At 44.0% G+C, this 27,821-nt stretch overlaps 1 protein-coding gene across 5 annotated transcripts in view; it reads right to left on the bottom strand.

The window, feature by feature from the left end:
- Nucleotides 1–23,894, bottom strand: part of anks6 (ankyrin repeat and sterile alpha motif domain containing 6) — a 28,324-nt gene extending 4,430 nt beyond the window's left edge. For all 5 annotated transcript variants that reach the window (XR_014604560.1, XR_014604561.1, XM_084103216.1 and 2 more), the window contains exons 1-8: nucleotides 23,512–23,894; nucleotides 21,875–22,380; nucleotides 11,674–11,718; nucleotides 6,851–7,055; nucleotides 2,423–2,529; nucleotides 1,433–1,572; nucleotides 718–910; nucleotides 10–59 (exon numbers count right to left, since the gene is read on the bottom strand). Coding sequence is in view for 3 of the 5 variants with exons in the window: in XM_084103216.1 (XP_083959342.1) it covers nucleotides 10–59; nucleotides 718–910; nucleotides 1,433–1,572; nucleotides 2,423–2,529; nucleotides 6,851–7,055; nucleotides 11,674–11,718; nucleotides 21,875–22,380; nucleotides 23,512–23,750 (1,485 nt within the window). In the remaining 2 variants the exon portion in view is untranslated. The remainder of the gene's footprint in view (nucleotides 1–9; nucleotides 60–717; nucleotides 911–1,432; nucleotides 1,573–2,422; nucleotides 2,530–6,850; nucleotides 7,056–11,673; nucleotides 11,719–21,874; nucleotides 22,381–23,511) is intronic.
- Nucleotides 23,895–27,821: the final 3,927 nt, after the last annotated feature.

Raw genomic sequence — 27,821 nt, 5'->3', positions numbered from 1 at the left:
CAAATGTACCATTGTCATGATGAGGAAGTCATCTTTCCCACTTCCTGTTCTGTTTAAACCTACAATAAAACAGAGTCGTGGCTTTACTGTGTTGCTCTGTACTTCAGTCATCAGATTAGACAGGACTGCATGAGACGATCTCTAGGACTGTCAAAATTTCTTTCTTAAATATTAGCAAAATTCAAATTCTATTTGAATTCTGAAGGCAATACTTAATGTTAGAGAATAAAAGTTCTGTATTGTCTCCTATGCCCACAAGAGGGCGCAAGCGAGCACAATAAGCAAATATAAACCAAATCAAGCATCGCTTCTTTTATTTAAATGAAATTCACTTTGTAAAATGCATTAACTTTTGAAACAATTGTTCTTATATAAAATATAATTCCCTTAATGTGCATGCAAGGAAAATTAGGTTACAATAGTGCATAAAACTGTTTGTGCATCAGTAAACACGCTTCAGCAGACGCGTAATGCACTACACGACTCGAAAACTGCCATTCAGAAACAATCCACTTCTGCTCCACAACACCAGATGCTTAACTTGCTCTGAGCGAGTGTGGAGCGCTTTCTGCTGACAGCGATTCAGCTGATGAAACACACACTCAGCTCATGTCAAACACACACTCAGCACTGACCGATGTGCAGGTTTGTTCGAATATTCGAAATTCACATTTTTATTTGACAGCCCTAACGACCTCTGACCCCTCGACCCCGTACCGCAGTCTTTACTCCTGGCGATGACCTCAGCGCTGACCTCAGGGTCACTGTCGCCCCGCGCCTTCATGGTGGCATCCAGGGGGAGGGCGGGGTCATCGGGGAACGGAGCGAGCCGATTGGTGGAGAGTCCGTGTCTCAGCGTGTGTGTGAGCTTCAGTCTGCGGAAGCGGTTGGACATGCGGTTCCACCAGGACTGATGACGAGAGAACAAACATACGGACGAAACCAGCAGAAATTAGGAAAATCCTGATATTAGAAAAGAACCTCGTGTTGTTCAGGTAGCAGCGAGTTTGAGTCTATGGCAACATCCTCGACTGTAAAACTTCAATATAGCCTGTTAACAACTTTATTTTTTTTTACTTTTCTATAAACCTCACACGTATAACATACAGAAATGATTATGCATATTCTAGGAAAAAGCAGAAATTCAACGATTTCCCCTGAACACATTCATAAACATCATACAGAGGTACGATGAAGAGATGCAATCGAAACGTTTCTCAAGGCGATCAGTTCCCTTCAGACATCCATAAAACTCCTCAGATTCGCACGAATCACGAACGGACAATTTCAATGCCTGGTATGAATAATGCAAGCAAATATTATGATTTTCACATTTCTAAGTCACTCAATGGAAGCAGAATGCTCAATCCTTTAGGGGTCAGGGGTTTAGGGGTCAGGGATCAGAGGTTAGGGGTCAGAGGTCAGGGGTCACCTTCAGGCCGCCTCTATCGTCCTGTGGCGGCGTCACACTGAGAGACGGCCTCCTCTTGGCAGGAGATGTTCCTCTGTGTTTGTTCTTGTCTCTGTCCAGCAGCATACACACCGACGCCAGCAGACGCACCAGCTCCGTGTCTGAGGACACACACACACCAGTGTCAGACTCACACACACACCAGTGTCAGACTCACACACACACACACCAGTGTCAGACTCACACACACACACACCAGCGTCAGACTCACACACACACACACACCAGCGTCAGACTCACACACACACACAAGTGTCAGACTCAGACTCATACACACACACACACACCAGCGTCAGACTCACACACACACACCAGCGTCAGACTCACACACACACCAGCGTCAGACTCACACACACACACCAGCGTCAGACTCACACACACACAAAGCGTCAGACTCATACACACACACACACACACCAGCGTCAGACTCTCTCACACACACTCACACACTCACACACACACTCTCACACACACACAAGCGTCAGACTCATACACACACACATACACACACACACACACCAGCGTCAGACTCTCTCACACACACTCACACACACACACACACACACCAGCGTCAGACTCTCTCTCTCACACACACACACACACACACACACCAGCGTCAGACTCATACACACACACACACCAGCGTCAGACTCACACACACACACACCAGCGTCAAGACTCTCTCACACACACTCACACACACACACACAAGCGTCAGACTCATACACACACACACACACACCAGCGTCAGACTCTCTCACACACACACACACACACACACACACACACACACAAGCGTCAGATTCATAGACACACACACACACACACACACACACCAGCGTCAGACTCTCTCACACACACACACACATACACCAGCATCAGACTCATACATACACACACACACACACCAGCGTCAGACTCTCTCACACACACACACACACAGTCACTCACCGGGGTCGTTCAGCAGCATGACCAGGTCAAAGGCCGTGTATCCGTTCTTGGCTCTCAGGTTGACGTCAGCGCCCTGATTCAGAAGAAACTTCACCACTTCTTTATTCCTAACGAACACAAGCACAACATGATGAAGGATTCAAACTCAAGGCCATAAACAAATAAAACTGATTAATAATAAAGAGATTCATAAGTATCCAAACTGTATAGATATTTAGAATGCAAAATAGCTTCTTTTCAATCCACATTTACAAATAAAATAAAAGAAAAAAAACTTGTGAACTCGAAAAAAGGAATCACGTGAACGGCCTCCTTCAGTGTCAGAACAGGGAATTTTGCTGCAAGGCGACGAGTTACAATATACAGTGAGGAAAATAAGTATTTGAACACCCTGCTATTTTGCAAGTTCTCCCACTTAGAAATCATGGAGGGGTCTGAAATTGTCATCGTAGGTGCATGTCCACTGTGAGAGACATAATCTAAAAAAATAAATCCAGAAATCACAATGTATGATTTTTTAACTATTTATTTGTATGATACAGCTGCAAATAAGTATTTGAACACCTGAGAAAATCAATGTTAATATTTGGTACAGTAGCCTTTGTTTGCAATTACAGAGGTCAAACGTTTCCTGTAGTTTTTCACCAGGTTTGCACACACTGCAGGAGGGATTTTGGCCCACTCCTCCACACAGATCTTCTCTAGATCAGTCAGGTTTCTGGGCTGTCGCTGAGAAACACGGAGTTTGAGCTCCCTCCAAAGATTCTCTATTGGGTTTAGGTCTGGAGACTGGCTAGGCCACGCCAGAACCTTGATATGCTTCTTACAGAGCCACTCCTTGGTTATCCTGGCTGTGTGCTTCGGGTCATTGTCATGTTGGAAGACCCAGCCTCAACCCATCTTCAATGCTCTAACTGAGGGAAGGAGGTTGTTCCCCAAAATCTTGCAATACATGGCCCTGGTCATCCTCTCCTTAATACAGTGCAGTCGCCCTGTCCCATGTGCAGAAAAACACCCCCAAAGCATGATGCTACCACCCCCATGCTTCACAGCAGGGATGGTGTTCTTGGGATGGTACTCATCATTCTTCTTCCTCCAAACACGTTTAGTGGAATTATGACCAAAAAGTTCTATTTTGGTCTCATCTGACCACATGACTTTCTCCCATGACTCCTCTGGATCATCCAAATGGTCACTGGCAAACTTAAGACGGGCCTTGACATGTGCTGGTTTAAGCAGGGGAACCTTCCGTGCCATGCATGATTTCAAACCATGACGTCTTAGTGTATTACCAACAGTAACCTTGGAAACGGTAGTCCCAGCTCTTTTCAGGTCATTGACCAGCTCCTCCCGTGTAGTTCTGGGCTGATTTCTCACCTTTCTTAGGATCATTGAGACCCCACGAGGTGAGATCTTGCATGGAGCCCCAGTCCGAGGGAGATTGACAGTCATGTTTAGCTTCTTCCATTTTCTAATGATTGCTCCAACAGTGGACCTTTTTTCACCAAGCTGCTTGGCAATTTCCCCGTAGCCCTTTCCAGCCTTGTGGAGGTGTACAATTTTGTCTCTAGTGTCTTTGGACAGCTCTTTGGTCTTGGCCATGTTAGTAGTTGGATTCTTACTGATTGTATGGGGTGGACAGGTGTCTTTATGCAGCTAACGACCTCAAACAGGTGCATCTAATTTAGGATAATAAATGGAGTGGAGGTGGACATTTTAAAGGCAGACTAACAGGTCTTTGAGGGTCAGAATTCTAGCTGATAGACAGGTGTTCAAATACTTATTTGCAGCTGTATCATACAAATAAATAGTTAAAAAATCATATATTGTGATTTCTGGATTTTTTTTTTTAGATTATGTCTCTCACAGTGGACATGCACCTACGATGACAATTTCAGACCCCTCCATGATTTCCCCGTGTGGAGAACTTGCAAAATAGCAGGGTGTTCAAATACTTATTTTCCTCACTGTAAAGACTATAAACATTGTCATAATTCATCATCAGTAGATCATAAGTTTTCGCTTGACATTCGCTGATTGTAGAAAGAGCAAGACCTCTCGAAATGATAATTAACCCTTTTCTCATACCCTTTAACCCTTTGTGTGACGTCTGATTAGATCCCAGTAAACGCAGGGCTCTGTAAGGGTGTGTGTACTGACCCGTGTGTAAGGGTGTGTGTGCTGACCCGTGTGTAAGGGTGGGTGTGTTGACCCATGGTACGTGTGTAAGGGTGTGTGTACTGCCTGTGTGTAAGGGTGTGTGTACTGACCTGTGTGTAAGGGTGTGTGTGCTGACCCGTGTGTAAGGGTGTGTGTGCTGACCCATGGTACGTGTGTAAGGGTGTGTGTACTGCCCGTGTGTAAGGGTGTGTGTACTGCCCGTGTGTAAGGGTGTGTGTGCTAACTCGTGTGTAAGGGTGTGTGTACTGACCCGTGTGTAAGAGTGTGTGTGCTGACCCGTGGTACGTGTGTAAGGGTGTGTGTGCTGACCCGTGTTTAAGGTTGTGTGTGCTGACCTGTGTGTAAGAGTGTGTGTGCTGACCCATGGTACGTGTGTAAGGGTGTGTGTACTGACCTGTGTGTAAGGGTGTGTGTGCTGACCCGTGTGTAAGGGTGTGTGTGCTGACCCGTGTGTAAGGGTGTGTGTGCTGACCCGTGTGTAAGGTGTGTGTGCTGACCCGTGTGTAAGGTGTGTGTGCTGACCCGTGTGTAAGGTGTGTGTGCTGACCCGTGTGTAAGGGTGTGTGTGCTGACCCGTGTGTAAGGTGTGTGTGCTGACCCGTGTGTAAGGTGTGTGTGCTGACCCGTGTGTAAGGGTGTGTGTGCTGACCCGTGTGTAAGGGTGTGTGTGCTGACCCGTGTGTAAGGGTGTGTGTGCTGACCCGTGGTACGTGTGTAAGGGTGTGTGTACTGACCCGTGTGTAAGGGTGTGTATGCTGCAAGGTTATAATCGTTAACGAAAACGAACGAAAAAACGAAAACTAGATGGGAAAAAACATTGTCGTTAACTGAAATAAAAATAAAAACGAGGCATTACAAAAAAACGATAACTAACTAAAACTATAATGTGTGTTTGGCAAAACTAACTAAAATAAAATAAAATTATAGACTAAATGTCCTTAGTTTTCGTCTTTATCAAGGTCTTTCATTTTTTAACGCAGCGTTTTCGTTCAGCTGCATTTCCTTTCCCTGCTCTCCCTCCGTCTCTCTGTCACTCATGCGTCTCTCACATGCGCGCGCGCACACACACACACAGCCCCTCCCCTCCGTGCACACCGCGTCTCTATGAGAACGAGTGTTCGTTAGACGTTGAAAGCAAGTTCGCGAAAGGTTGGTATCTCTATCTCGTGAACACCTTTACACAATCACACATTAAAAAGTGGTATAAAAATATTTTAAATTCTGAATATAATTTTGTCAGTGTGTTAATGTCGACCCGAGAAGCGATTGCGCCTTCTTTAGAAAGTTAACTAGTCGCAAGTTTGAGGTAAAATGCACTTTTTGGTTGTGGTTGTCGATGTCAAAACACTATATAAGCTGTGATTCAAATATTAAATAATGTTATGTCATTTTTTTACTTTTACACTGAATGTTTGCTGCTTCAATCCAGATGAGTAGGCTATTGACTGTATAGGGTAAATTTAGTATAGGCCAGGGTGTGAAAATTGTACAGCTGTGGTATTTGTATAGGGTGTGAATTCTGTATAGAAGATGTGTAGATTTTTGGTACGGCGTGTGGATTTTGTAAGAGGTGAAGGAATTTCAATGGGATGTGAATTTTTTTTCTAAAATTGTATGATGTTTTTGTTGAGTTATTATTACACAATACTTTTTCTGACCTTTTTGAATCTTGCCCCTGACAAATAACCCAAATTACAAAAAAAGACTAAAACTAACACTAAAACTAATAAAAACTAAACTAAAACTAAGCATTTTCAAAAAATAAAAACTAAACTAAACTAGCAAACCCACTTTAAAAACTAATTAAAACTAAACTGAATTTGAAAACAAAAAGTCAAAACGGAATAAAAATAAAAACGAATGAAAAATGCAAAACTATAATAACCCTGGTATGCTGACCCGTGTGTAAGGGTGTGTGTGCTGACCCGTGGTACGTGTGTAAGGGTGTGTGTACTGACCTGTGTGTAAGGTGTGTGTGCTGACCCGTGTGTAAGGGTGGGTGTGCTGACCCGTGTGTAAGGTGTGTGTGCTGACCCGTGTGTAAGGTGTGTGTGCTGACACCGTGTGCAAGGTGTGTGTGCTGACCCGTGTGTAAGGGTGTGTGTGCTGACCCGTGTGTAAGGGTATGTGTGCTGACCCGTGTGTAAGGGTGTGTGTGCTGACCCGTGGTACGTGTGTAAGGGTGTGTGTACTGCCCGTGTGTAAGGGTGTGTGTGCTGACCGGTGTGTAAGGGTGTGTGTACTGACCCGTGGTACGTGGCCTGCATGAGCGCAGTCCAGCCGTGCACTGAGTCTCGTTGGTCCACGTGAGCCTGTTTCTCCACCAGCATCTGCACCAGCTCCAGCTGCCCACTCACAGCCGCCATCATCAGCGGAGACGCTCCGTCAGCGTTCAGGGCGTTCACCTGCCCCGAGTCCTCCTCCACGATCTCCTTCACCAGCTGAGCGTTCCCTACGCGACACACACTCCATCAACTCGACACTCATTAACCCTACACTCCAGAGTCCTCCTCCACGATCTCCTTCACCAACTGAGCGTTCCCTACGCGACACACACTCCATCAACTCGACACTCATTAACCCTACACTCCAGAGTCCTCCTCCACGATCTCCTTCACCAGCTGAGCGTTCACTGCGCGACACACACTCCATCAACTCAACACTCATTAACCCTACACTCCAGAGTTTTCCTCCACGATCTCCTTCACCAGCTGAGCGTTCCCTACGCGACACACACTCCATCAACTCGACACTCATTAACCCTACACTCCAGAGTTTTCCTCCACGATCTCCTTCACCAGCTGAGCGTTACCTACGCGACACACACTCCATCAACTCAACACTCATTAACCCTACACTCCAGAGTCCTCCTCCACGATCTCCTTCACCAACTGAGCGTTACCTACGCGACACACACTCCATCAACTCGACACTCATTAACCCTACACTCCAGAGTCCTCCTCCACGATCTCTTTCACCAGCTGAGCGTTACCTACGCGACACACACTCCATCAACTCCACACACATTAACCCTACACTCCAGAGTCCTCCTCCACGATCTCCTTCACCATCTGAGCGTTACCTACGCGACACACACTCCATCAACTCGACACTCATTAACCCTACACTCCAGAGTCCTCCTCCACGATCTCCTTCACCAACTGAGCGTTACCTACGCGACACACACTCCATCAACTCGACACTCATTAACCCTAAACTCCAGAGTCCTCCTCCACGATCTCTTTCACCAGCTGAGCGTTACCTACGCGACACACACTCCATCAACTCGACACTCATTAACCCTACACTCCAGAGTCCTCCTCCACGATCTCCTTCACCAGCTGAGCGTTACCTACGCGACACACACTCCATCAACTCGACACTCATTAACCCTACACTCCAGAGTCCTCCTCCACGATCTCCTTCACCAACTGAGCGTTACCTACGCGACACACACTCCATCAACTCGACACTCATTAACCCTAAACTCCAGAGTCCTCCTCCACGATCTCTTTCACCAGCTGAGCGTTACCTACGCGACACACACTCCATCAACTCGACACTCATTAACCCTACACTCCAGAGTCCTCCTCCACGATCTCTTTCACCAGCTGAGTGTTCCCTGCGCGAAACACACTGCATCAACTCTACACTCATTAACCCTACACTCCAGAGTCCTCCTCCATGATCTCTTTCACCAGCTGAGTGTTCCCTGCGCGACACACACTCCATCAACTCGACACTCATTAACCCTACACTCCAGAGTCCTCCTCCACGATCTCCTTCACCAACTGAGCGTTCACTGCGCGACACACACTCCATCAACTCAACACTCATTAACCCTACACTCCAGAGTCCTCCTCCACGATCTCCTTCACCAGCTGAGCGTTACCTACGCGACACACACTCCATCAACTCGACAATCATTAACCCTACACTCCAGAGTCCTCCTCCACGATCTCCTTCACCAGCTGAGCGTTCACTGCGCGACACACACTCCATCAACTCAACACTCATTAACCCTACACTCCAGAGTCCTCCTCCACGATCTCCTTCACCAGCTGAGCGTTACCTACGCGACACACACTCCATCAACTCAACACTCATTAACCCTACACTCCAGAGTCCTCCTCCACGATCTCCTTCACCAACTGAGCGTTCACTGCGCGACACACACTCCATCAACTCGACAATCATTAACCCTACACTCCAGAGTCCTCCTCCACGATCTCCTTCACCAACTGAGCGTTACCTACGCGACACATACTCCATCAACTCTACACTCATTAACCCTACACTCCAGAGTCCTCCTCCACGATCTCTTTCACCAGCTGAGTGTTCCCTGCGCGACACACACTGCATCAACTCTACACTCATTAACCCTACACTCCAGAGTCCTCCTCCACGATCTCTTTCACCAGCTGAGTGTTCCCTGCGCGACACACACTCCATCAACTCGACACTCATTAACCCTACACTCCAGAGTCCTCCTCCACGATCTCCTTCACCAACTGAGCGTTCACTGCGCGACACACACTCCATCAACTCAACACTCATTAACCCTACAGTCCAGAGTCCTCCTCCACGATCTCTTTCACCAGCTGAGCGTTCCCTGCGCGACACACACTCCATCAACTCGACACTCATTAACCCTACACTCCAGAGTCCTCCTCCACGATCTCTTTCACCAGCTGAGTGTTCCCTGCGCGAAACACACTCCATCAACTCTACACTCATTAACCCTACACTCCAGAGTCCTCCTCCACGATCTCTTTCACCAGCTGAGCGTTCCCTGCGCGACACACACTCCATCAACTCTACACTCATTAACCCTACACTCCAGAGTCCTCCTCCACGATCTCCTTCACCAACTGAGCGTTCACTGCGCGACACACACTCCATCAACTCGACACTCATTAACCCTACACTCCAGAGTCCTCCTCCACGATCTCCTTCACCAACTGAGCGTCACCTGCGCGACACATACTCCATCAACTCGACACTCATTAACCCTACACTCCAGAGTCCTCCTTCACGATCTCCTTCACCAACTGAGCGTTCACTGCGCTACACAGACTCCATTAACTCGACACTCGTTAACCCTACACTCCCAAGTCCTCCTTCTCTGAGATCCTTAAACCATACAGAATCACTCCATCTACAGCTCTGAGATCATTAACCCTACAGAATCACTCCATCTACAACTCTGAGATCATTAACCCTACATGATCACTCCATCTACAGCTCTGAGATCCTTAAACCCTACAGAATCACTCCATCTACAGCTCTGAGATCCTTAAACCCTACAGAATCACTCCATCTACAGCTCTGAAATCATTAACCCTACAGAATCACTCTGTCTACAGCTCTGAGATCATTAACCCTACAGAATCACTCCAACTACAGCTCTGAGATCATTAACCCTACAGAATCACTCCGTCTACAGCTCTGACATCATTAACCCTACAGAATCACTCCAACTACAGCTCTGAGATTATTAACCCCTACAGAATCACTCCAACTACAGCTCTGAGATCATTAACCCTACATAATCACTCCAACTACAACTCTGAGATCATTAACCCTACATAATCACTCCATCTACAGCTCTGAGATCCTTAAACCCTACAGAATCACTCCATCTACAGCTCTGAGATCCTTAAGGCCCGTTCACACCAAGCACGATAACTATAAAGATAAAGACAAAGATAACTATATATGCGTCCACACCAACGAACGATAACGGTCTTTTTATTCTAAGCACGCGCGCGCGCGCCCCATTTTAAATGCGCGAGACCTTTAAATTAGAATGGATTCTGATTGACTGTCAGTGTTTTATCGTTTGACAGCTGAAAAAAAATCGTTCTGAAAGTGATCCCAACGATATCGTTCCTCATATCTTTATCGTTATAGTTGTGGTGTGAACTCTGTTATTCTTTAATATGGAGAACGATTTTTAGAATTATATCTTTATCGTTATCTTTATAGTTATCGTCCTTGGTGTGAACGGGCCTTTAAACCCTACATAATCACTCCATCTACAGCTCTGAGATCATTAACCCTACAGAATCACTCCAGCTACAGCTCTGAGATCATTAACCCTACAGAATCACTCCATCTACAGCTCTGAGATCATTAAACCCTACAGAATCACTCCATCTACAGCTCTGAGATCATTAACCCTCACAGAATCACTCCAACTACAGCTCTGAGATCATTAACCCCTACAGAATCACTCCAACTACAGCTCTGAGATCATTAACCCCTACAGAATCACTCCAACTACAGCTCTGAGATCATTAACCCTTACAGAATCACTCCATCTACAGCTCTGAGATCCTTAAACCCTACAGAATCACTCCAACTACAGCTCTGAGATCATTAACACTACAGAATCACTCCATCTACAGCTCTGAGATCATTAACCCCTACAGAATCACTACAACTACAGCTCTGAGATCATTAACCCCTACAGAATCACTCCAACTACAGCTCTGAGATCATTAACCCCTACAGAATCACTCCAACTACAGCTCTGAGATCATTAACCCCTACAGAATCACTCCATCTACAGCTCTGAGATCATTAACCCCTACAGAATCACTCCATCTACAGCTCTGAGATCATTAACCCTACAGAATCACGCCAACTACATCATTCAAGCATGAAATATACACAATTATATAAAGAATTACGAGGCCTCCTTCAAATTTCGTGCCACTTCAGAACTATCGACTACAGTCCCATGCTGCGATTCCCCTTTTTCACCAACACGGTTCTGTTGCGGGTTCCCGACCTGTGTCCATTCTCTTAGCGTTCGATAGTGATCCACGGATCATGTTATATCTGTGGATACTGCAGATAATCTGTGTCTCAGACGGGCCAAGTTATAAAAAATAACTAATTAATTGCGGGTACATCGCGGGTCGATGAGATATAAATCATTAAAAGACTCTCATTTCACAGCAAAACGCAACAAACATGCGTCACTTTTAATTTTGTTTTCAACAACGTATTTCTCTTCAAGGAAAAGCAATCAAGAAAACATGCCTAGAACTTACTAAACTTACCTAACTTCAGCGCATGGAAGACATCAGGCCGTTTCTTCTCATCATCTGTTGAGCATTGAAGAAACACAAGCACGAAATCAGGTGAAAAAAGAAGCGCGTTTAATATTATCGGCCTCAATCGTCTGCCAGTGTGAGAAGAACAACAGCTAAAGCAACACTAACCAGTCCGGCTCAGAAACAGAAGCACGTCGGTGGATAGTAACATAAATTAAATATTTAAAAAATAAACAAATAAAAACAAAGCCTACAAAATCTGAAGCTATTTTTGAAGGATACTGGAGGACAGGGCGGATTTAGTGATTTGGGGGGCAAAATATACAAAATATAGGAATGGGGCCCTTTACCAACACATTTACCTGGATCATTCATGAGGTTTTCTCTGTTGTGATGCTCCCTGCTGCACGGTGGTGTCCCATAGTTGTCAAATTATTCTACATTTTTCATGTAGTCTACATGTTATAAAGGCTTTTATTCTTGTTTTAGAACCCGAAATAGCAACAGTAGGCTATATGGTGAGATCACACATGGAACTATCCGAGCAGAACTAACCGGGTGTGGTGTGGCTTAGGATTGTCATATAGTTTTCACCCCAGTGCAGTTACGGTATTCACGTTTAAACAGGTTATAACAGTATTAGCATCGGTTGGACACTAGGTGGTGCTTTGGGGTAATTTTCATTGCGCAATTCCCAATAACACAATAACCAAAGCTGTAATCCTATACATTAAAATACATTTATTTTTATTTATTTTAACAAGTAAAAAGTGCAGCGCGTTCAATGGGGTGTCAAGAGTTGAGTGCCTGTGTAACTGCGCATGCAGACTCTACTTGGGTCCTTCACAGAAACGAGTAAACAACATTTAAAACAATAAAAATAGAATACGCACTGTTGCTCAGTATTACAATTTTTCTGAATTGCTAAAACACTAAACCCCATTCTCTGAACCAAATTCTCAATAGCCTAAACCAATTTGTCGATTAAATCACTCTTTCTGTAAAACATTAAACAAGCTACATGCAAATCTCATGCACTCATTTTGCTAAATTCTTAACACATTCTCACACACTAAAACACATTTTACACTGTGATACACTTAAGTTTCAAAACGCTAACAGTCAAAACTGACTCAAAATGTTGCACTGAATGTTGATACCAACAATGGATGGAAACAACAGAGAAGAGAGAGAGTATGTGTGTAAAAGGAGGAAGAGTGTGTGTGTAAGAGGAGAAAGTGTAAGAGGAGGAAGAGTGTGTGTGTAAGAGGAGGAAGAGTGTGTGTGTAAGAGGAGGTGGATAAGGAGGAAGAGTGTGTGTATGAGGAGGAAGAGTATGTGTGTAAGAGGAGGAAGAGTGTGTGTGTAAGAGGAGGAAGAGTGTGTGTGTAAAAGGAGGAAGAGTGTGTGTGTAAGAGGAGGAAGAGTGTGTGTGTAAGAGGAGGTGGATGAGGAGGAAGAGTGTGTGTGTAAGAGGAGGAAGAGTGTGTGTTTAAGAGGAGGTGGATGAGGAGGAAGAGTGTGTGTGTAAGAGGAGGAAGAGTGTGTGTGTAAGAGGAGGAAGAGTGTGTGTGTAAGAGGAGGAAGAGTGTGTGTGTAAGAGGAGGAAGTGTGTGTGTAAGAGGAGGAAGAGTGTGTGTGTAAGAGGAGGAAGAGTGTGTGTAAGAGAAGGAAGAGTGTGTGTGTAAGAGGAGGAAGAGTGTGTGTAAGAGGAGGAAGAGTATGTGTGTAAGAGGATGAGGAAGAGCAGGTGTGTAAGAGGAGGTGGATGAGGAGGATGAGGATGAGGAAGAGCAGGTGTGTAAGAGGAGGTGGATGGGGAGGAAGAGGATGAGGAAGAGCAGGTGTGTAAGAGGAGGTGGATGAGGAGGAAGAGGGTGAGGAAGAGCAGGTGTGTAAGAGGAGGAAGAGTGTGTGTGTAAGAGGAGGTGGATGAGGAGGAAGAGGACGAGGAAGAGCAGGTGTGTAAGAGGAGGTGGATGAGGAGGAAGAGGGTGAGGAAGAGCAGGTGTGTAAGAGGAGGTGGATGAGGAGGAAGAGGACGAGGAAGAGCAGGTGTGTAAGAGGAGGTGGATGAGGAGGAAGAGGATGAGGAAGAGCAGGTGTGTAAGAGGAGGTGGATGAGGAGGAAGAGGACGAGGAAGAGCAGGTGTGTAAGAGGAGGTGGATGAGGAGGAAGAGGATGAGCAGGTGTGTAAGAGGAGGAAGAGTGTGTGTAAGAGGAGGTGGATGAGGAGGAAGAGGACGAGGAAGAGCAGCTGTGTAAGAGGAGGTGGATGAGGAGGAAGAGGGTGAGGAAGAGCAGGTGTGTAAGAGGAGGAAGAGTGTGTGTGTAAGAGGTGGATGAGGAGGAAGAGGACGAGGAAGAGCAGGTGTGTAAGAGGAGGTGGATGAGGAGGAAGAGGGTGAGGAAGAGCAGGTGTGTAAGAGGAGGTGGATGAGGAGGAAGAGGGTGAGGAAGAGCAGGTGTGTAAGAGGAGGAAGAGTGTGTGTGTAAGAGGTGGATGAGGAGGAAGAGGACGAGGAAGAGCAGGTGTGTAAGAGGAGGTGGATGAGGAGGAAGAGGGTGAGGAAGAGCAGGTGTGTAAGAGGAGGTGGATGAGGAGGAAGAGGGTGAGGAAGAGCAGGTGTGCAAGAGGAGGTGGATGAGGAGGAAGAGGACGAGGAAGAGCAGGTGTGTAAGAGGAGGTGGATGAGGAGGAAGAGGGTGAGGAAGAGCAGGTGTGTAAGAGGAGGTGGATGAGGAGGAAGAGGACGAGGAAGAGCAGGTGTGTAAGAGGAGGTGGATGAGGAGGAAGAGGGTGAGGAAGAGCAGGTGTGTATAGTGTTGTCAAGGCTGGATCTGCTTTAGTGTTTTCTCTTCTCCTGCAGAGAGTCTGAGATGAGGAGGAAGAGGGTGAGGAAGAGCAGGTGTGTATAGTGTTGTCAAGGCTGTATCTGCTTTAGTGTTTTCTCTTCTCCTGCAGAGAGTCTGAGATGAGGAGGAAGAGGGTGAGGAAGAGCAGGTGTGTATAGTGTTGTCAAGGCTGGATCTGCTTTAGTGTTTTCTCTTCTCCTGCAGAGGGTCTGAGATGAGGAGGAAGAGGGTGAGGAAGAGCAGGTGTGTATAGTGTTGTCAAGGCTGGATCTGCTTTAGTGTTTTCTCTTCTCCTGCAGAGGGTCTGAGATGAGGAGGAAGAGGGTGAGGAAGAGCAGGTGTGTATAGTGTTGTCAAGGCTGGATCTGCTTTAGTGTTTTCTCTTCTCCTGCAGAGAGTCTGAGATGAGGAGAAACTCCTCCGGCCGGATCAACATGAACACATGAAGCTGAAGCAGAATCTCTCTCTCACTGACGGTGACTCTGCAGCTGCACAACTCTTCTGAGTGACTGTAACATGCTCTTCATTTAGAGTATTTTACTGTAACCTTTTTGGCTTTTGAAGTTGGGTCACTGTACTTTCACACTATGCAAGTTCTGAATATACAGACATTCAATACTATACAAAATTCAGTACAATACTACACTTGCAGTGCATACAGTATACCATTTATTCACCTTGCTACTGTAAGTTGTCATTACTTATACGTAATTGCAAAATTTGTTTACTTTGTTACAATATACTTTTTTTTCTGTAACTGCATGCTTTGGATTCTGTGTTCTCCATTTTTTGTTGTAGTGTCTAACGAATGAACTCTAGTGTGTATAATATTGACTCGTGTGTGTATGATCTGAAAGCGTTGTTTGATTTTGAGCAGATAAAATGGTTTTGAGGCAATTGTTGAATTTGCCAGAAGAATCAGAGGTTCTCTGAATGTAGTTTGAAAATTTGGTTTAGAGAAAGTGAGTGATGGTTTCAAGAAATGTGTTTTAGCAATTCAGAAAAACTGTTAAGTTATAGCTTGAGATGCATGATATTATCATTTGCTACCAGCAGGACACACAAGCAGCCGTTCAACATGGACGCGCAGACGGTTGTCCTGGTAACACACACCACATGCGTGCTGAACGCGCATCACGTATATAAAAAGCATTTTAAGGGGGCCCTTGTATTTTGGGGGCCAAGGAGGTCGCCTACCTTTGCCTGACGGTGAGTCCGCCTCTGCTGGAGGATCATCAGCAGTGAGTCCGGACGTGTTTATCTGTTCTACACTGATCTCAATCAGACAGGAGAGTTTGTAATGGGTAGAATTGAAAAATGCAGCAGAATTGAAGAACAGAAGTAATGAAGAAGACTGGGGTGATGGGGTCCAGGGTTAGGGTTAGGGTTAGATGAAGCGTTAGGTTAGTGAAAAGACAACGCCTTCCTCTGGGCTGTCCAGTCTGGGTTAGGAAAGACATAGAAATGCACTGGCGGTTGCATGTTTTTGATAGGACTTATCCACTCTTTTAGCTGTTTTTAGCTCAACAAATCTTAATCTTATCAATCTTCTCCTATCTTTCAACAAACCTTTCTCTTGGTTCTCTTGTTTTTAATACCTCTTTCCATCGCATCAAGTCTCATATCCTGCTCCTATTTCCCTTAGGGGCCCACCTATGGCCCAATCTCCTGTAAGGGGCAAGTTTAGGTATATTGTAGGTACAGGGATTGCCCAATTGCACTGTAATTACATCTCCCTCCTGTGGTAGGGTTAGGTTGAGGTATGTTGTAGGTAAAAGGCAGTCAGACCGAGCTAGGAAAAGATCCATCTCCCTGGAAAAAAAAGTGGGTTAGGGTTAGGCTTAGGGTTTCCTTTCATCATCTTCCTAGATCTATCAACCAAAGACATGTCATCAGTGGTGTACCTCAGGATCATTGGGTGTTTCGGCTCTTTAAACACCAGGGCCCGTATTCTTAAAGCTTCTAAGAATCCTCTCAGAAAACTCCTAATTTAGCTTAAAAACTTCTACGTAGGGATCTGAGAGGAAAGGAAAAGACAAAAACTTTTGCTTTCTGCAAGATATCCAAGGTCACCCAAAAAGGGCCCGTGTCACAGGGCTCTTATTGGCGGGTACCTTAGTAACATGCTTCTACCAATTATCCCCCCTAAGGCATCTGAAAATTCTCAACAGACATCACACTTGCCGTAGTAAGATGCAATCGCAAGGAACCAATGTCCTAACCTCTATCTTCTCTTCCCACCTTATCCCTCTACACCAACTGTCGCACACCTGGTTTACCCAATTACCCATGCCCACAATCCTTTGTGCTCCAATTACCTCTAGTCATACCATCGTTACTTCCACGAGTTTCTACCAGTAACCGTTCCCTTCAACCTAATCTCCCTCTGACCTTTCCATGGCTTATTATTTGTGACCTGGCAGTTCAAATCTTGATTTTGTTAGTCACCATCTTCCTGTAACTCATTCCCATACCTTAGCCTTTTCTTCACCTATTTACCCTTTCCCCAACCATCATTTAAACCAAAACTTGTTTTTGGTGCTGGTTTCCAGCCTGGTCTCCATCACCTTCTCTACCCACTACACCACATGTGTCAAACTCAAGGCCCGCGGGCCAATTTCGGCCCGCCACATTATTTCATATGGCCCGCGAGAGCATATGGGTGTCTTAAAATTAGGGATGCAACGAAATTTAGGCTGCCAAAAAAATTCTTGACTGAAAGATACTAAAAAGCCGCCGCGCCCCTCCGTGTTCGGCGATGGTTTGACTCTGGCTCAGCGTGTTTTATGACTTTGTGTGCGAGTCCGCTTCTGAAGATGCCTAACTTCTAAGCGCGTTCTGCTGTGTGTGCGCTGTGCTCTGCTGTGCGTTCTGCTCAATGTTCCGCAAGCAACCTCCGTGTGTGTGTGTGTGTGTGTGTGTGTGTGTGTGCGTTGCGAGCTCTGCTCCTCACCGGAAAGGCAAAGTCCGCTAAAAAAAACGTGCCGACATGAAATTTCTCTGGACTTGTTTCTTTTTGCAATAGCACTACTGTGCTGTTACATATGTATAGCCGTGGTGTGTATAGCCGTGGTGTGTATAGCCGTGCTGGGCAACCAGGGTTTCCGTTGTCCGGTAATTACCGGACATTGGCCGGAAAAAAAATTAAATGTCCGACAAAATTAAATCTCTCCGGTCAAATTGTCCGATTAAAATTGCCTAATAATCCCGCCCCCCCTAACACAATCTGAATTTGAGAATAAGCCTAAAATGTATAAAGCAAAAATACACCGACCTTTGGCTATGTTATAAAGGAACAGGCTCTACCGTTTGAAAGTTATTAAACATTATTACATGGCTTGGTTGAATTCCAATGTGGAATGCGGTCTGTTATTTCTTGATATCAGACCACTGCGAAGCACTAGCGGCGCCAGGATTTTGATTATAGGTGGGCCTCCAGAAAACTGGATGGGCCAGTTAAAATAAGCCAAAAAATAAATAAAAACGGGTTCCCCTTCATCTCCGTTTCAGCGCTTTTCTGGGCACTGAGGACAGCGACTCAGTAGCCTACCTGAATTTAATGTGTATATTAGCATAGGTAAAAAAAAAAAAAAAAACCTAAACAGATTTTTTTGTTGCTTTTTTAATACAATTACAATTTCATTTAATTTATTGTTTAATAAAATTATAGGCCTATTATTTTTAGTTTATTAACAGCAACAACAGCTGTAAAGATGAAGTTGACGATCGCCATCTCCATATGAACGTGCCAATAGAGAGAAATGCACATCATGGATTACATAATCAGAGAGTAGCCTATTTCTTTTCGTTTTAAATTGTTAAAAAGACATTTCAAGCTTTCTTAAGATATATTTCATGTCTGTGAGGCCTATACGCTGAGTTTAGTTAAATTAGGATGAGATGCGCTCCCGTTCACGAGCAATGCAAGTGACCGCGCGGGCGCCTGCATGATTAGGCCTATCGTCTGCTATATTTGTACTTCTTATTTATTAAATCCAGACTATTGGTTGATAAAAAAAATATTAAAATTAAGATACAATTTATACAAAACGAAATTCAATTCAAAAAAGTCTTTTTACAAAACAAAACTTAATTAAGTGGTCAAAATCATGTCTGACCCGCTCCATGTCTCTCGATATTGCGCATCCTATCTTACTTGTGCGGTTCACTTTTCATAATCAACATAAATTAAAAAATAACATTATAATATTTTAACAAATATTAAACTGAGCTTATTTAATGGCTACAACACCTATAGTAGACCTAGACTCTCTTTTTGTACAAATTGCTGCACATTCATTTTATTCTGAATTTTGCACACATAAGTTGAAAGGCATTTGTTTGTGCATGCATAGCAAAACATATCTGCAACATTTATCAAGTTCACTGATAATTATGCGCGCATTTATTAATTATTATCTTAATGAATAATGAAACAAGGACGAAGCATATAAACTGCGTTGTTTCGTTTAGAACGGAATGGATCGCAAATAGATCCGAATGAAGAAACGTACAAAACCATAGTAGAAAATGGGTCTCGAGTGTTCCTGCAGAGAGGGGGTTCTCGCTGCAGAATCGGATCAAGACGAAGCAGCGAAGTCGCCTTGCGGAGAACAATACGCGGCTTATGCGCATTGCAAGTTGTGGAGAGACACTGGGAAGTTCGCTTGAGTAAAATCAATAGGCTTCAGATATTCTATGTGGGGAAGGGGGATTGGTTTGTTAAACTATGAATGTGAAAACATAGTAAAAACAATTGGCGTTGATTGACACCAATCGGACGTTCATGTTTTTTTCCGTCTATTTGAAAGTTAGGCTAATAAACGTTGCATTCGGCCTGATTATGTCATTTTTTAAGTTACATAGCCTGCCTCCAGTTTTCCTCAACTTGACAAATTAAGAGGCAATATTTGACCGGCATATCATCAAAATGTCCGGAAAACGAAACCTCTGCCGGTCACTTTGACCGGCACCATTTTTTTCTAGCAGAAACTCTGTGGGCAACACTGATAAAATTACACGAATCACGATCTTCTCGTTCACTGGTCCTCTCCCTGCTCTGCTCATGCTCTGATAAAAATAGCTTTGTAAGACTATACTTTATTTTGACAATTGGTCAAAAAATAAATCTGTTAAATCTGATTCTGCTGCATAGAACTGATTGAAGAATAATATATTGATATTTTATATTATTTTAATATAGGTACCAGTATTAACCTTTTCACCATTTGTATCACTCCGCTTGTCTGTGTTTGCGCCACTTGCATCATTAAGCCAGTAGGTGGCGACAAGTGACTGTCTTTATGAGTGAACAATTGAACTTTAAACTGATTAGAATAGAATAGAATAGAATGAGGCATTTATATAGCGCTTTCATATGTACTACTGTACACCCAAAGCGCTTTACAATCATATCAGGGAATCTCTCCTCAACCACCACCAGTGTGTAGCATCCACTTGGATGATGCGACGGCAGCCACAGTACAACGGCGCCAGTGCGCTCACCACACACCAGCTATAGGTGGAGAGGAGAGAGAGTGATAGAGCCACTTCAATGGAAGGGGATTATTAGGAGGCCATGATTGGTAAGGGCCAATGGGTAGAATGTGGCCAGGACACCGGGGTTACACCCCTACTCTTTACGAGAAGTGCCATGGGATTTTTAATGACCACAGAGAGTCAGGACCTCGGTTTAACGTCTCATCTGAAGGACGGTGCTCTTTTGACAGTATAGTGTCCCCGTCACTACACTGGGGTGTTAGGACCCACACAGACCACAGGGTGAGCACCCCCTGCTGGCCTCACTAACACCTCTTCAGTATTCTCTCTTTTAGTGCACCTCTTTTAGTGCCAAAAACATTGATTAACTCAGGAAAGAAACAAGTTGCTGAAACCAACACCTCTTTTAGTGCCAAAAACATTGATTAACTCAGGAAAGAAACAAGTTGCTGAAACCAATCTTTAATGCTAATATAAACTGCTTATTTGCCTCACAAAAAGATTGCACTGGTGTTTGATTGAAATGTAACATCTATGCAAAATAATCCTTGAAAGATTTCTCATTCAAGGCCATTCCTGTTTGGAATATGTGATTGTGTATTGTCAACAATAAGCAGAAACATTCTGCATTTCCATTTTGTAATGTGGATCATTCATTGCAACATTTATCATCATTCTCATTTTTAAGAATCTGTTATCTTGACAAATAATTTATGCTACTGCCCACTGACATGCTTTTAAAGCTGTTGTTATCCAAATTTTTTGGCCTTTAAACACCTTAAAATGCACATATGTAGGTCCAAATTTTATCGGGGGAGCATGTCCCCGAACCCCTCTAACTACCTCACATTTGAATACGCATGACTGTAATGTGTGCTGGTGTGGCTACAGTGCCAGGGATGAATTTTTGAGCCAGTTTGCCCCTGCATATATACAATATACATTATTCTCTGTATCAAATCATTATTACCCAGCCCCTGATGTTTTGGGCTCATCCCCTGATGTTTTTAAAACCTAGAAACACCCCTGCAAATGCATATACAATATTTGTAACTTAAATAAGTAATAATCAAATAAAGAGACAATATATTGACATTTTAAAAGTCTTACAGTTACAACCGGCCCTTTGAGGGCAGCCATAATGCTGAAGTGGCCCTCAGTGAAAATGAGTTTAACACCCCTGCACTACACCATCAAAATCTCTCCAGCTTCCCTATCTGCTCCCTGTCTCATTTCCCATTACTTTTACTCACCAACCATCTAATCTAATTATCCCTATCCCCATATTCCCTTTATCCAATCCATAACCAGCCTGTTTTAATTTCAATATTTTTTTATTATTATTTTTCATTCCTTTGCAGGATTCGATCTCTGATATTCCTGTTCTGAACATACTCTTCCAGCCTATCCCTCCTCACCCACTCTGGGTTGTGTTCCAGTCCACCTATTTTCAGATTCTGGATCCCATGCCTCTCAAAATGAGGTACTATGTGCCCCTTGTGACGTATCCCCTTCCTAATTGTGAACCTATGGGCCCACATTCAGGTGAGGATGGAGTTTCTGGTTTCACCCACATATTTCACCCCGTATCGAGAGGATCTGATAAAACTCCCATTCGTCCTCCTCTTACAATCGTCCCATGAGTTCTGGTTGGAATTGTTTTTTTGATGGCCCCAGTTTACTGTGATCCAACATGTCCTGAGGATTCCTTCCCCTCTTAAAGGCCGCACCGTCCTGCATTGAGTTCCTAATGCTTCGTCGTGGGTTAGGGTTAGCTTTAGCCGAAGGGTTATGGTTAGCTTTAGCTGAAGGGTTAGGGTTAGCTTTAGCTGAAGCGCGTGAGATGCTCACCTGGCTGCGGGCGGACGGTGGTGATGGGGTCCAGGTAACCCTTGACCTCTCTGTGCCGCAACGCCAGCTCGAAGGCGGTCTTGCCCAGCACGTTGATCTGGTCAGGGTCGGCTCCTCGCTCCACCAGCTGCTGTGTGACGCTTAGCCTCCCGCCAGCCGCCGCTAGCATCAGCGCGCTCCAGCCCGTGCTCTTCTGCGCGAAGCTAACGTCAGCGCCCCAGTCCAACAGCAGCTGGACCACGGACTCGTGCCCGTGCTGAGCAGCGGCTAGCAGAGCCGTGACCTCCAGGAAGCTCCTGCCGGTGACCCCGCTGACCCCGCTGCCCTCCGCCACACACAGGTGGTCCAGGTCATCCACGAAGGCGCCGTTCTCCAGCAGGAGTTTGGCTAGCTGAGCGTGACCCCCGCGGGCCGCTATGGTGAGGACGCTAGCGCCCAGACGGTTCCGGCCGTTGATCTCGGCACCGTTCTCCAGCAGGAGGTGAGCCACAGTCACATGACCAAACCTGCAGAAACCACAACGACACATGCAGACGTCTGCGTTTCAGTCAATCCTGTTACACACTGAGGCAACGTCTACATTAATCCGGACACATCAGAAAACGCCGCCTTCGTTTAAAAACGGCCTCTCTCCACACTAGCGTTTTCAGATGTTTCAGTGTGGATGAGAAACCTTTGGAAAACGCTAAATTCCCCTTTACTGCGCATGCGTAAAACCTCACAAAAACTCACTGAGATGCACAGACGGAAAAATAAATAAGTTGTCGAACAATTCTTCTGACATGATCATTTTATTTAGCACAATTTCTCATAATTCACTGAAACAGGTCACACTCACTCACCATTATATGTTTGGTCTAAAACAGAAGAGCTCTCATGTTTAGCAAATGTGAGTAAATTCTGTCATCTTTGCAGGACTGTGATATGAAGAGTGTGTGAAGTGACATATTTAAGCAGCTGTGTGAGAGTGAACAGCACACGACGAGAATACTTTTTGTGCGCAAAAAACTATTTTTTGTGCGTCATCTTCTCAGTTCTCGCGCATGCGTCGCGGCTCTCGTGAACTCACTCAGAAGAAAATGAATAGTTGAATAAAGTTGTTATTTTTGTGTTTTTTTGCGCACAAAAAGTATTCTCGTCGCTTGATAAACTTAGGGTTGAGCCACTGTAGTCACTTGGACTATTTTAACGATGTCTTTACTAACTTTTCTGGACCGGCAGAATGAAATTGCCCCGCAGCCTCTGGAGGAGTGAGACAGCTCTCAGATCTCATCAAAAATATCTTAATTTGTGTTGCGAAGATGAACGGAAAGGGTTACGGGGTTGGAACAACATGAGGGAGAGTAATTACTGACAGAATTCTCATTTTGGGGTGAACTATCTCTTTCATCTTTCTCAGTATAACTGATCATATGTATTAAGATACACTCTGGTGTCTTTAGGATGGAGTCCTTTGATATTATTAAAAGACTGAAAACCCCTGAAATATGAACAAACAAACAGCAGTAATTTCATCTTAAATAAACTAAGCCTATATTGAGTTATCTCCCTCAGATCAGAGCAGGAGTGAATCTGGAGTTGTTAGCATCATGATTATGGTTATGATGATGATTATGATTATGGATCTGGATCTGCACCTGGCGGCCTGCATGAGCGGGGTCCAGCCGTGCTGGTTCCGAAGGTCCACTGATGCGCCTTTCCTGAGCAGGAACCGGACCAGGGGCTCGTGCCCGCCGGCGGCCGCGAGCATCAGCGCCGTGTTTCCCTCGTCATCGGTCCCGTCCACATGCGCGCGCCCGCCCGGCTCCTCCAGCACGCGCCGCGCGCTCTCCAGGTCGCCCTCGTCACACAGTCGGAACCACAGACCCACACTCATGCCCGAACCCGAACCCGAACCGCGAGGTTACACACTCTAAACACTCACACACACACACACACAGTGGCAATCGGAAACTTCTTCAGTTCAGCTGCTTCAGTTCCTGCACATGCGCACAGACGCTTGCTTCCTATGGGATTCCAGTGGAACAACAACAGCAGCAGCAGAACCGAGTCACATGACATTAACATTGCGACACCTGCTGGTCAAACATGAAGAGTCACATGGCATCAACATTCTGCAGCCATCCCATCAGTTCCCATGGACAAAATCAAGCTCCTACTACATTTGCAAATGTTTATGCAGCAGCGTCTGTAAAATTTGTGGTATTTTACTAATTGGTAGGGCTTATTTTTGTGTGTGTCGTGGCTAATCAGGCCAATTAGAGACTATTTTTACATTATACACACATTTTAAAACTGAAGCTACATTATAAAACTGGAGGATTCGCCAGCTCCAGAGAAAAGCAGAGAATTTGTGTCTATGATAACACAAATCATATAATAAGATATGGTCAATATCCTTGGATCAATTATACGAATAAGAAATAAAAATACTAAATAACACCATGACTCAATAAAATTGCATTTTATAATAATAATATTCATAATAATACAGTATATATCCTCATATAGACCCTTTTCAGAGGCTTCAGTGTGAATACAATTCTACTCTAAATAATGAATGACTTTGTTAATGATTTGGTGTTTCTGTTCATTAAGCTCATATTTTGTTTAATGAGTGTCAGCATGGAAATCAATAAAGATTTAAAGTGTTCGATCAATAAATCAATACATTTACCAGCTTCAAACCCTCTGAAACCGACTGAGAGAAAAAAAAGCCATTTTCCATTTGCATGTATTTATTTAGGAGAAATCCTACATTTTTTATCCAAAGCAAGAGGCGAAAACACGAGAAGAGCTTGAAACTGAGTAAAACCAGGAGGGAAACCAGAAATAATAAGAGCATAGAATTAAAAAACAGAGTTAACTTCAATGGGATTCAGTACAAGAGCCCCAGAATTCCTGCGATCTGAACATCAGACTGTGATTTCCAGTGAATCCGGGCGTGTGATGAGCGTCAGTGGCCAGCAGGGGTCAGTCGCGCTCCACCGGAGAAACACTGTTCATCTCCAGAAATCAACATTACACTCTTTAACCGAGGACAGCAAACAATGGCATGCCTCACTGTAAATATGAAGTACATGAGCAGCAGATTGTGTCTCTGCTCATGAATTCTGTCATCAGGAGGGGTTTAATGATGATGTTGTGAGTTGGATTATGGATTATGTGCACAGATGATGTTGAAGCGACTCTTTTTACTGCATTTATTCTGGGCATTCATTTACTCAAGCTAAAATGATTCAGGATTTAGGGGCCATTTACTGATGCGTAATGACTTTGGCTTAAAGGGAAAGTGTCATCATTTACTCAACCTCAAGTTGTTCCAAACCTGTACAAGTTTCTTTTTTCTGTTGAACACAAAAGATGATATTTTAACGAATTTTGGTAACCAGACAGTTTACGGTAGCCATTGACTTGTTGTGTTCAGCAGAAGAAATACACTCACACAGGTTCGGAACAACTTGAGGAGTAAATGATGACAGAATCTTCATTTTTAGATGAAATTTCCCTTTAAACTCCCTCAATGTTTGTATTTATTAATGTTCACACTTTACATGCTGTGTTATAGAATCATATGTGTCGATTTATGAATTAAAAATATACTTATAATGGCCTTAAATGATCTTACACTAAGTCATCCAAGGTATTAATTTAGTTGTGTTTAAAATGTAATTTTAATGATACATTTGTTGGTTTTTAAATATATGTTAGTAAGTTGTTTATTGATATGTCTGAAATAAAGTAAATATGAAACTGAAGGATATGAGCAGAAGGTCCTGATGAAAACCCATTACACACGGAGACGAGGGTCAGTGAACGAGAGAGAAACACACTTCATTCGTTCTTCCTGCAGGAGAAACACCATAAATACATTTAGTCTCTGATAGCGGAAATGAACACAAACCAAACAACCCTGGGAACATTTCATTTATCGGCTTCCACATCTGAACTCACGAAAGAATGTGAGGATTATTTTTAGAAACAAACACAATTTCTTCTCTAAAATGATTCATCTGAAGTCCAGAGACACAGTTGAAGAACATGATAATTTTTATTTATTTTATTTATTTGTTTATTTGACAGGAACATTGCACAACAAATGTGTTGCACAGACCAGAGATAGCTACAAGCTAATTTTCGTCTGTAGTCCCTGGGCAGAGGCAAAGTGACAGCAGGTTATTACAGTGGACAATGAGCATTCCCACTGATGAGTCCATTCACAATACAAAATACAGATAAAACACCTACAAAAGGATCATCTCAACAAACATGCAATTGCAATACCTTTACAACTATTTACACTTCCCTTTTAAATTTACCTTCTTACATTTTTAACAATACCCCAATTAACCAGTTTTGTGCTAATGATCACAAATCTGACCGTCTTTCAACCACTTCTTTAGGTTAAGTTTAAACTGTTGCAAGGTGCTACTCTCTCGCACAGTTAAATGCAACGAGTTCCACATCCCTGCAGCTTTCACAGAGAAGCAATTCTGTCCAAAGGTAGAGGACCTAAAGTTGACATAACAGTCTCCTCTGGAAGAGGCTCGCGTTGTTCTAAGTCCTGCCTCTTCACACGATTTCACAAACATTCTCAGGGGCTGTGGTGCCAAATCATGAAAAATTTTATATAATAAACCAGTATTAACCAGTATTAACCAGTATTATCCAGTATTAACCAGTATTATCCAGCTCTATCCAGTATTAACCATTACTAACCAGAATTAACCAGTATTAACCAGTATTAACCAGCTCTATCCAGTATTAACCAGTACTAACTCTCTCTCTCTCTCTCTCTCTCTCTCTCTCTCTCTCTCTCTCTCTCTCTCTCTCTCTCTCTCTCTCTCTCTCTCACCCTCTCTCTGTCTCTCTCTCTCTCTCTCTCGCCCTCTCTCTCTCTCTCTCTCTCTCTCTCTCGCCCTCTCTCTGTCTCTCTCTCTCTCTCTCTCTCTCTCAATGAATAGAATATCACTGACGCTTCTTCTTTTCCCAGAATGCATCAGTACAAACATTAGCACATAATGGCCATGGAGTTCCTGATAAAAGCGAGTGAGACGCTGGTTCTCACGCAGAGATCAACGGAGACTGTCATCATGAAGCACTTCGACCGGAAGAGACCGAATAACTGACAGGAGAATCTGAGTTTCTGAAATTAATCTGAATAAATATCTGGATTATTTCACAGTGTGAAGAATATGAAGTTGTGCCGTGACTCAGTGTCCCTGTAGAGTCTGAAACACAGGCCAGTCTGACATCTGACCTGTAGTGCTGCCATAATCATAATCATAATCATAATCATAATCATAATCATATAATCATACACTGTTCGCTCGTTGGCCAGAGGAGAACTGAGACTGAGTCTGGTTTCTCACAAGGTTTATTCCTCCACTCTGTCACTGATGGAGTTTCGGTTCCTCCACTGTCGCCTCTGGCTTTTGTCTTGCTTAGTTGAGGACATTTAATTTAATATTCATCAATATTATTGATCTCCTGCATCGACACCATTATATGACTGAGCTGGACGATGACATCACGGTTTTCTCCAGAGCGGCTATATATATATATATATTAATGAACTAAATAACTTTAATGATATAACAATAATGAAGCATCACTGAACTTCCTTAAGCTGGACTGACGCTATTCTCTTCTGGACACAGACTCTTGCATTATTCCCCGTTATCTCAGTGAAGCTGCTCTGAAACACTGTATAAATGAAGGAGACTCGACACGAATCTTTCAGAATGAATCTGAACACATGAATCTCTGCACGAATTACTTGATCTCTGGAGTTTGTCTGTGAACTTTATTTCATGTCGTTCCTCTCCGTGTCTTGACCTCTGGCAGTTTCCCATATTTTCCCAAACATTTTCTCACGTCTCCTCTGGGACGTCTGTTCTAGCTCAAACATTCGTCTTATTTCAAGATCTGGTAACACTTTAGAATA

The sequence above is a fragment of the Abramis brama genome, assembly GCF_963993115.1.
Source record: "Abramis brama genome assembly, chromosome: 24".
Taxonomy (NCBI): domain Eukaryota; kingdom Metazoa; phylum Chordata; class Actinopteri; order Cypriniformes; family Leuciscidae; genus Abramis; species Abramis brama.
This window is presented reverse-complemented; position numbering and strand designations above follow the sequence as displayed.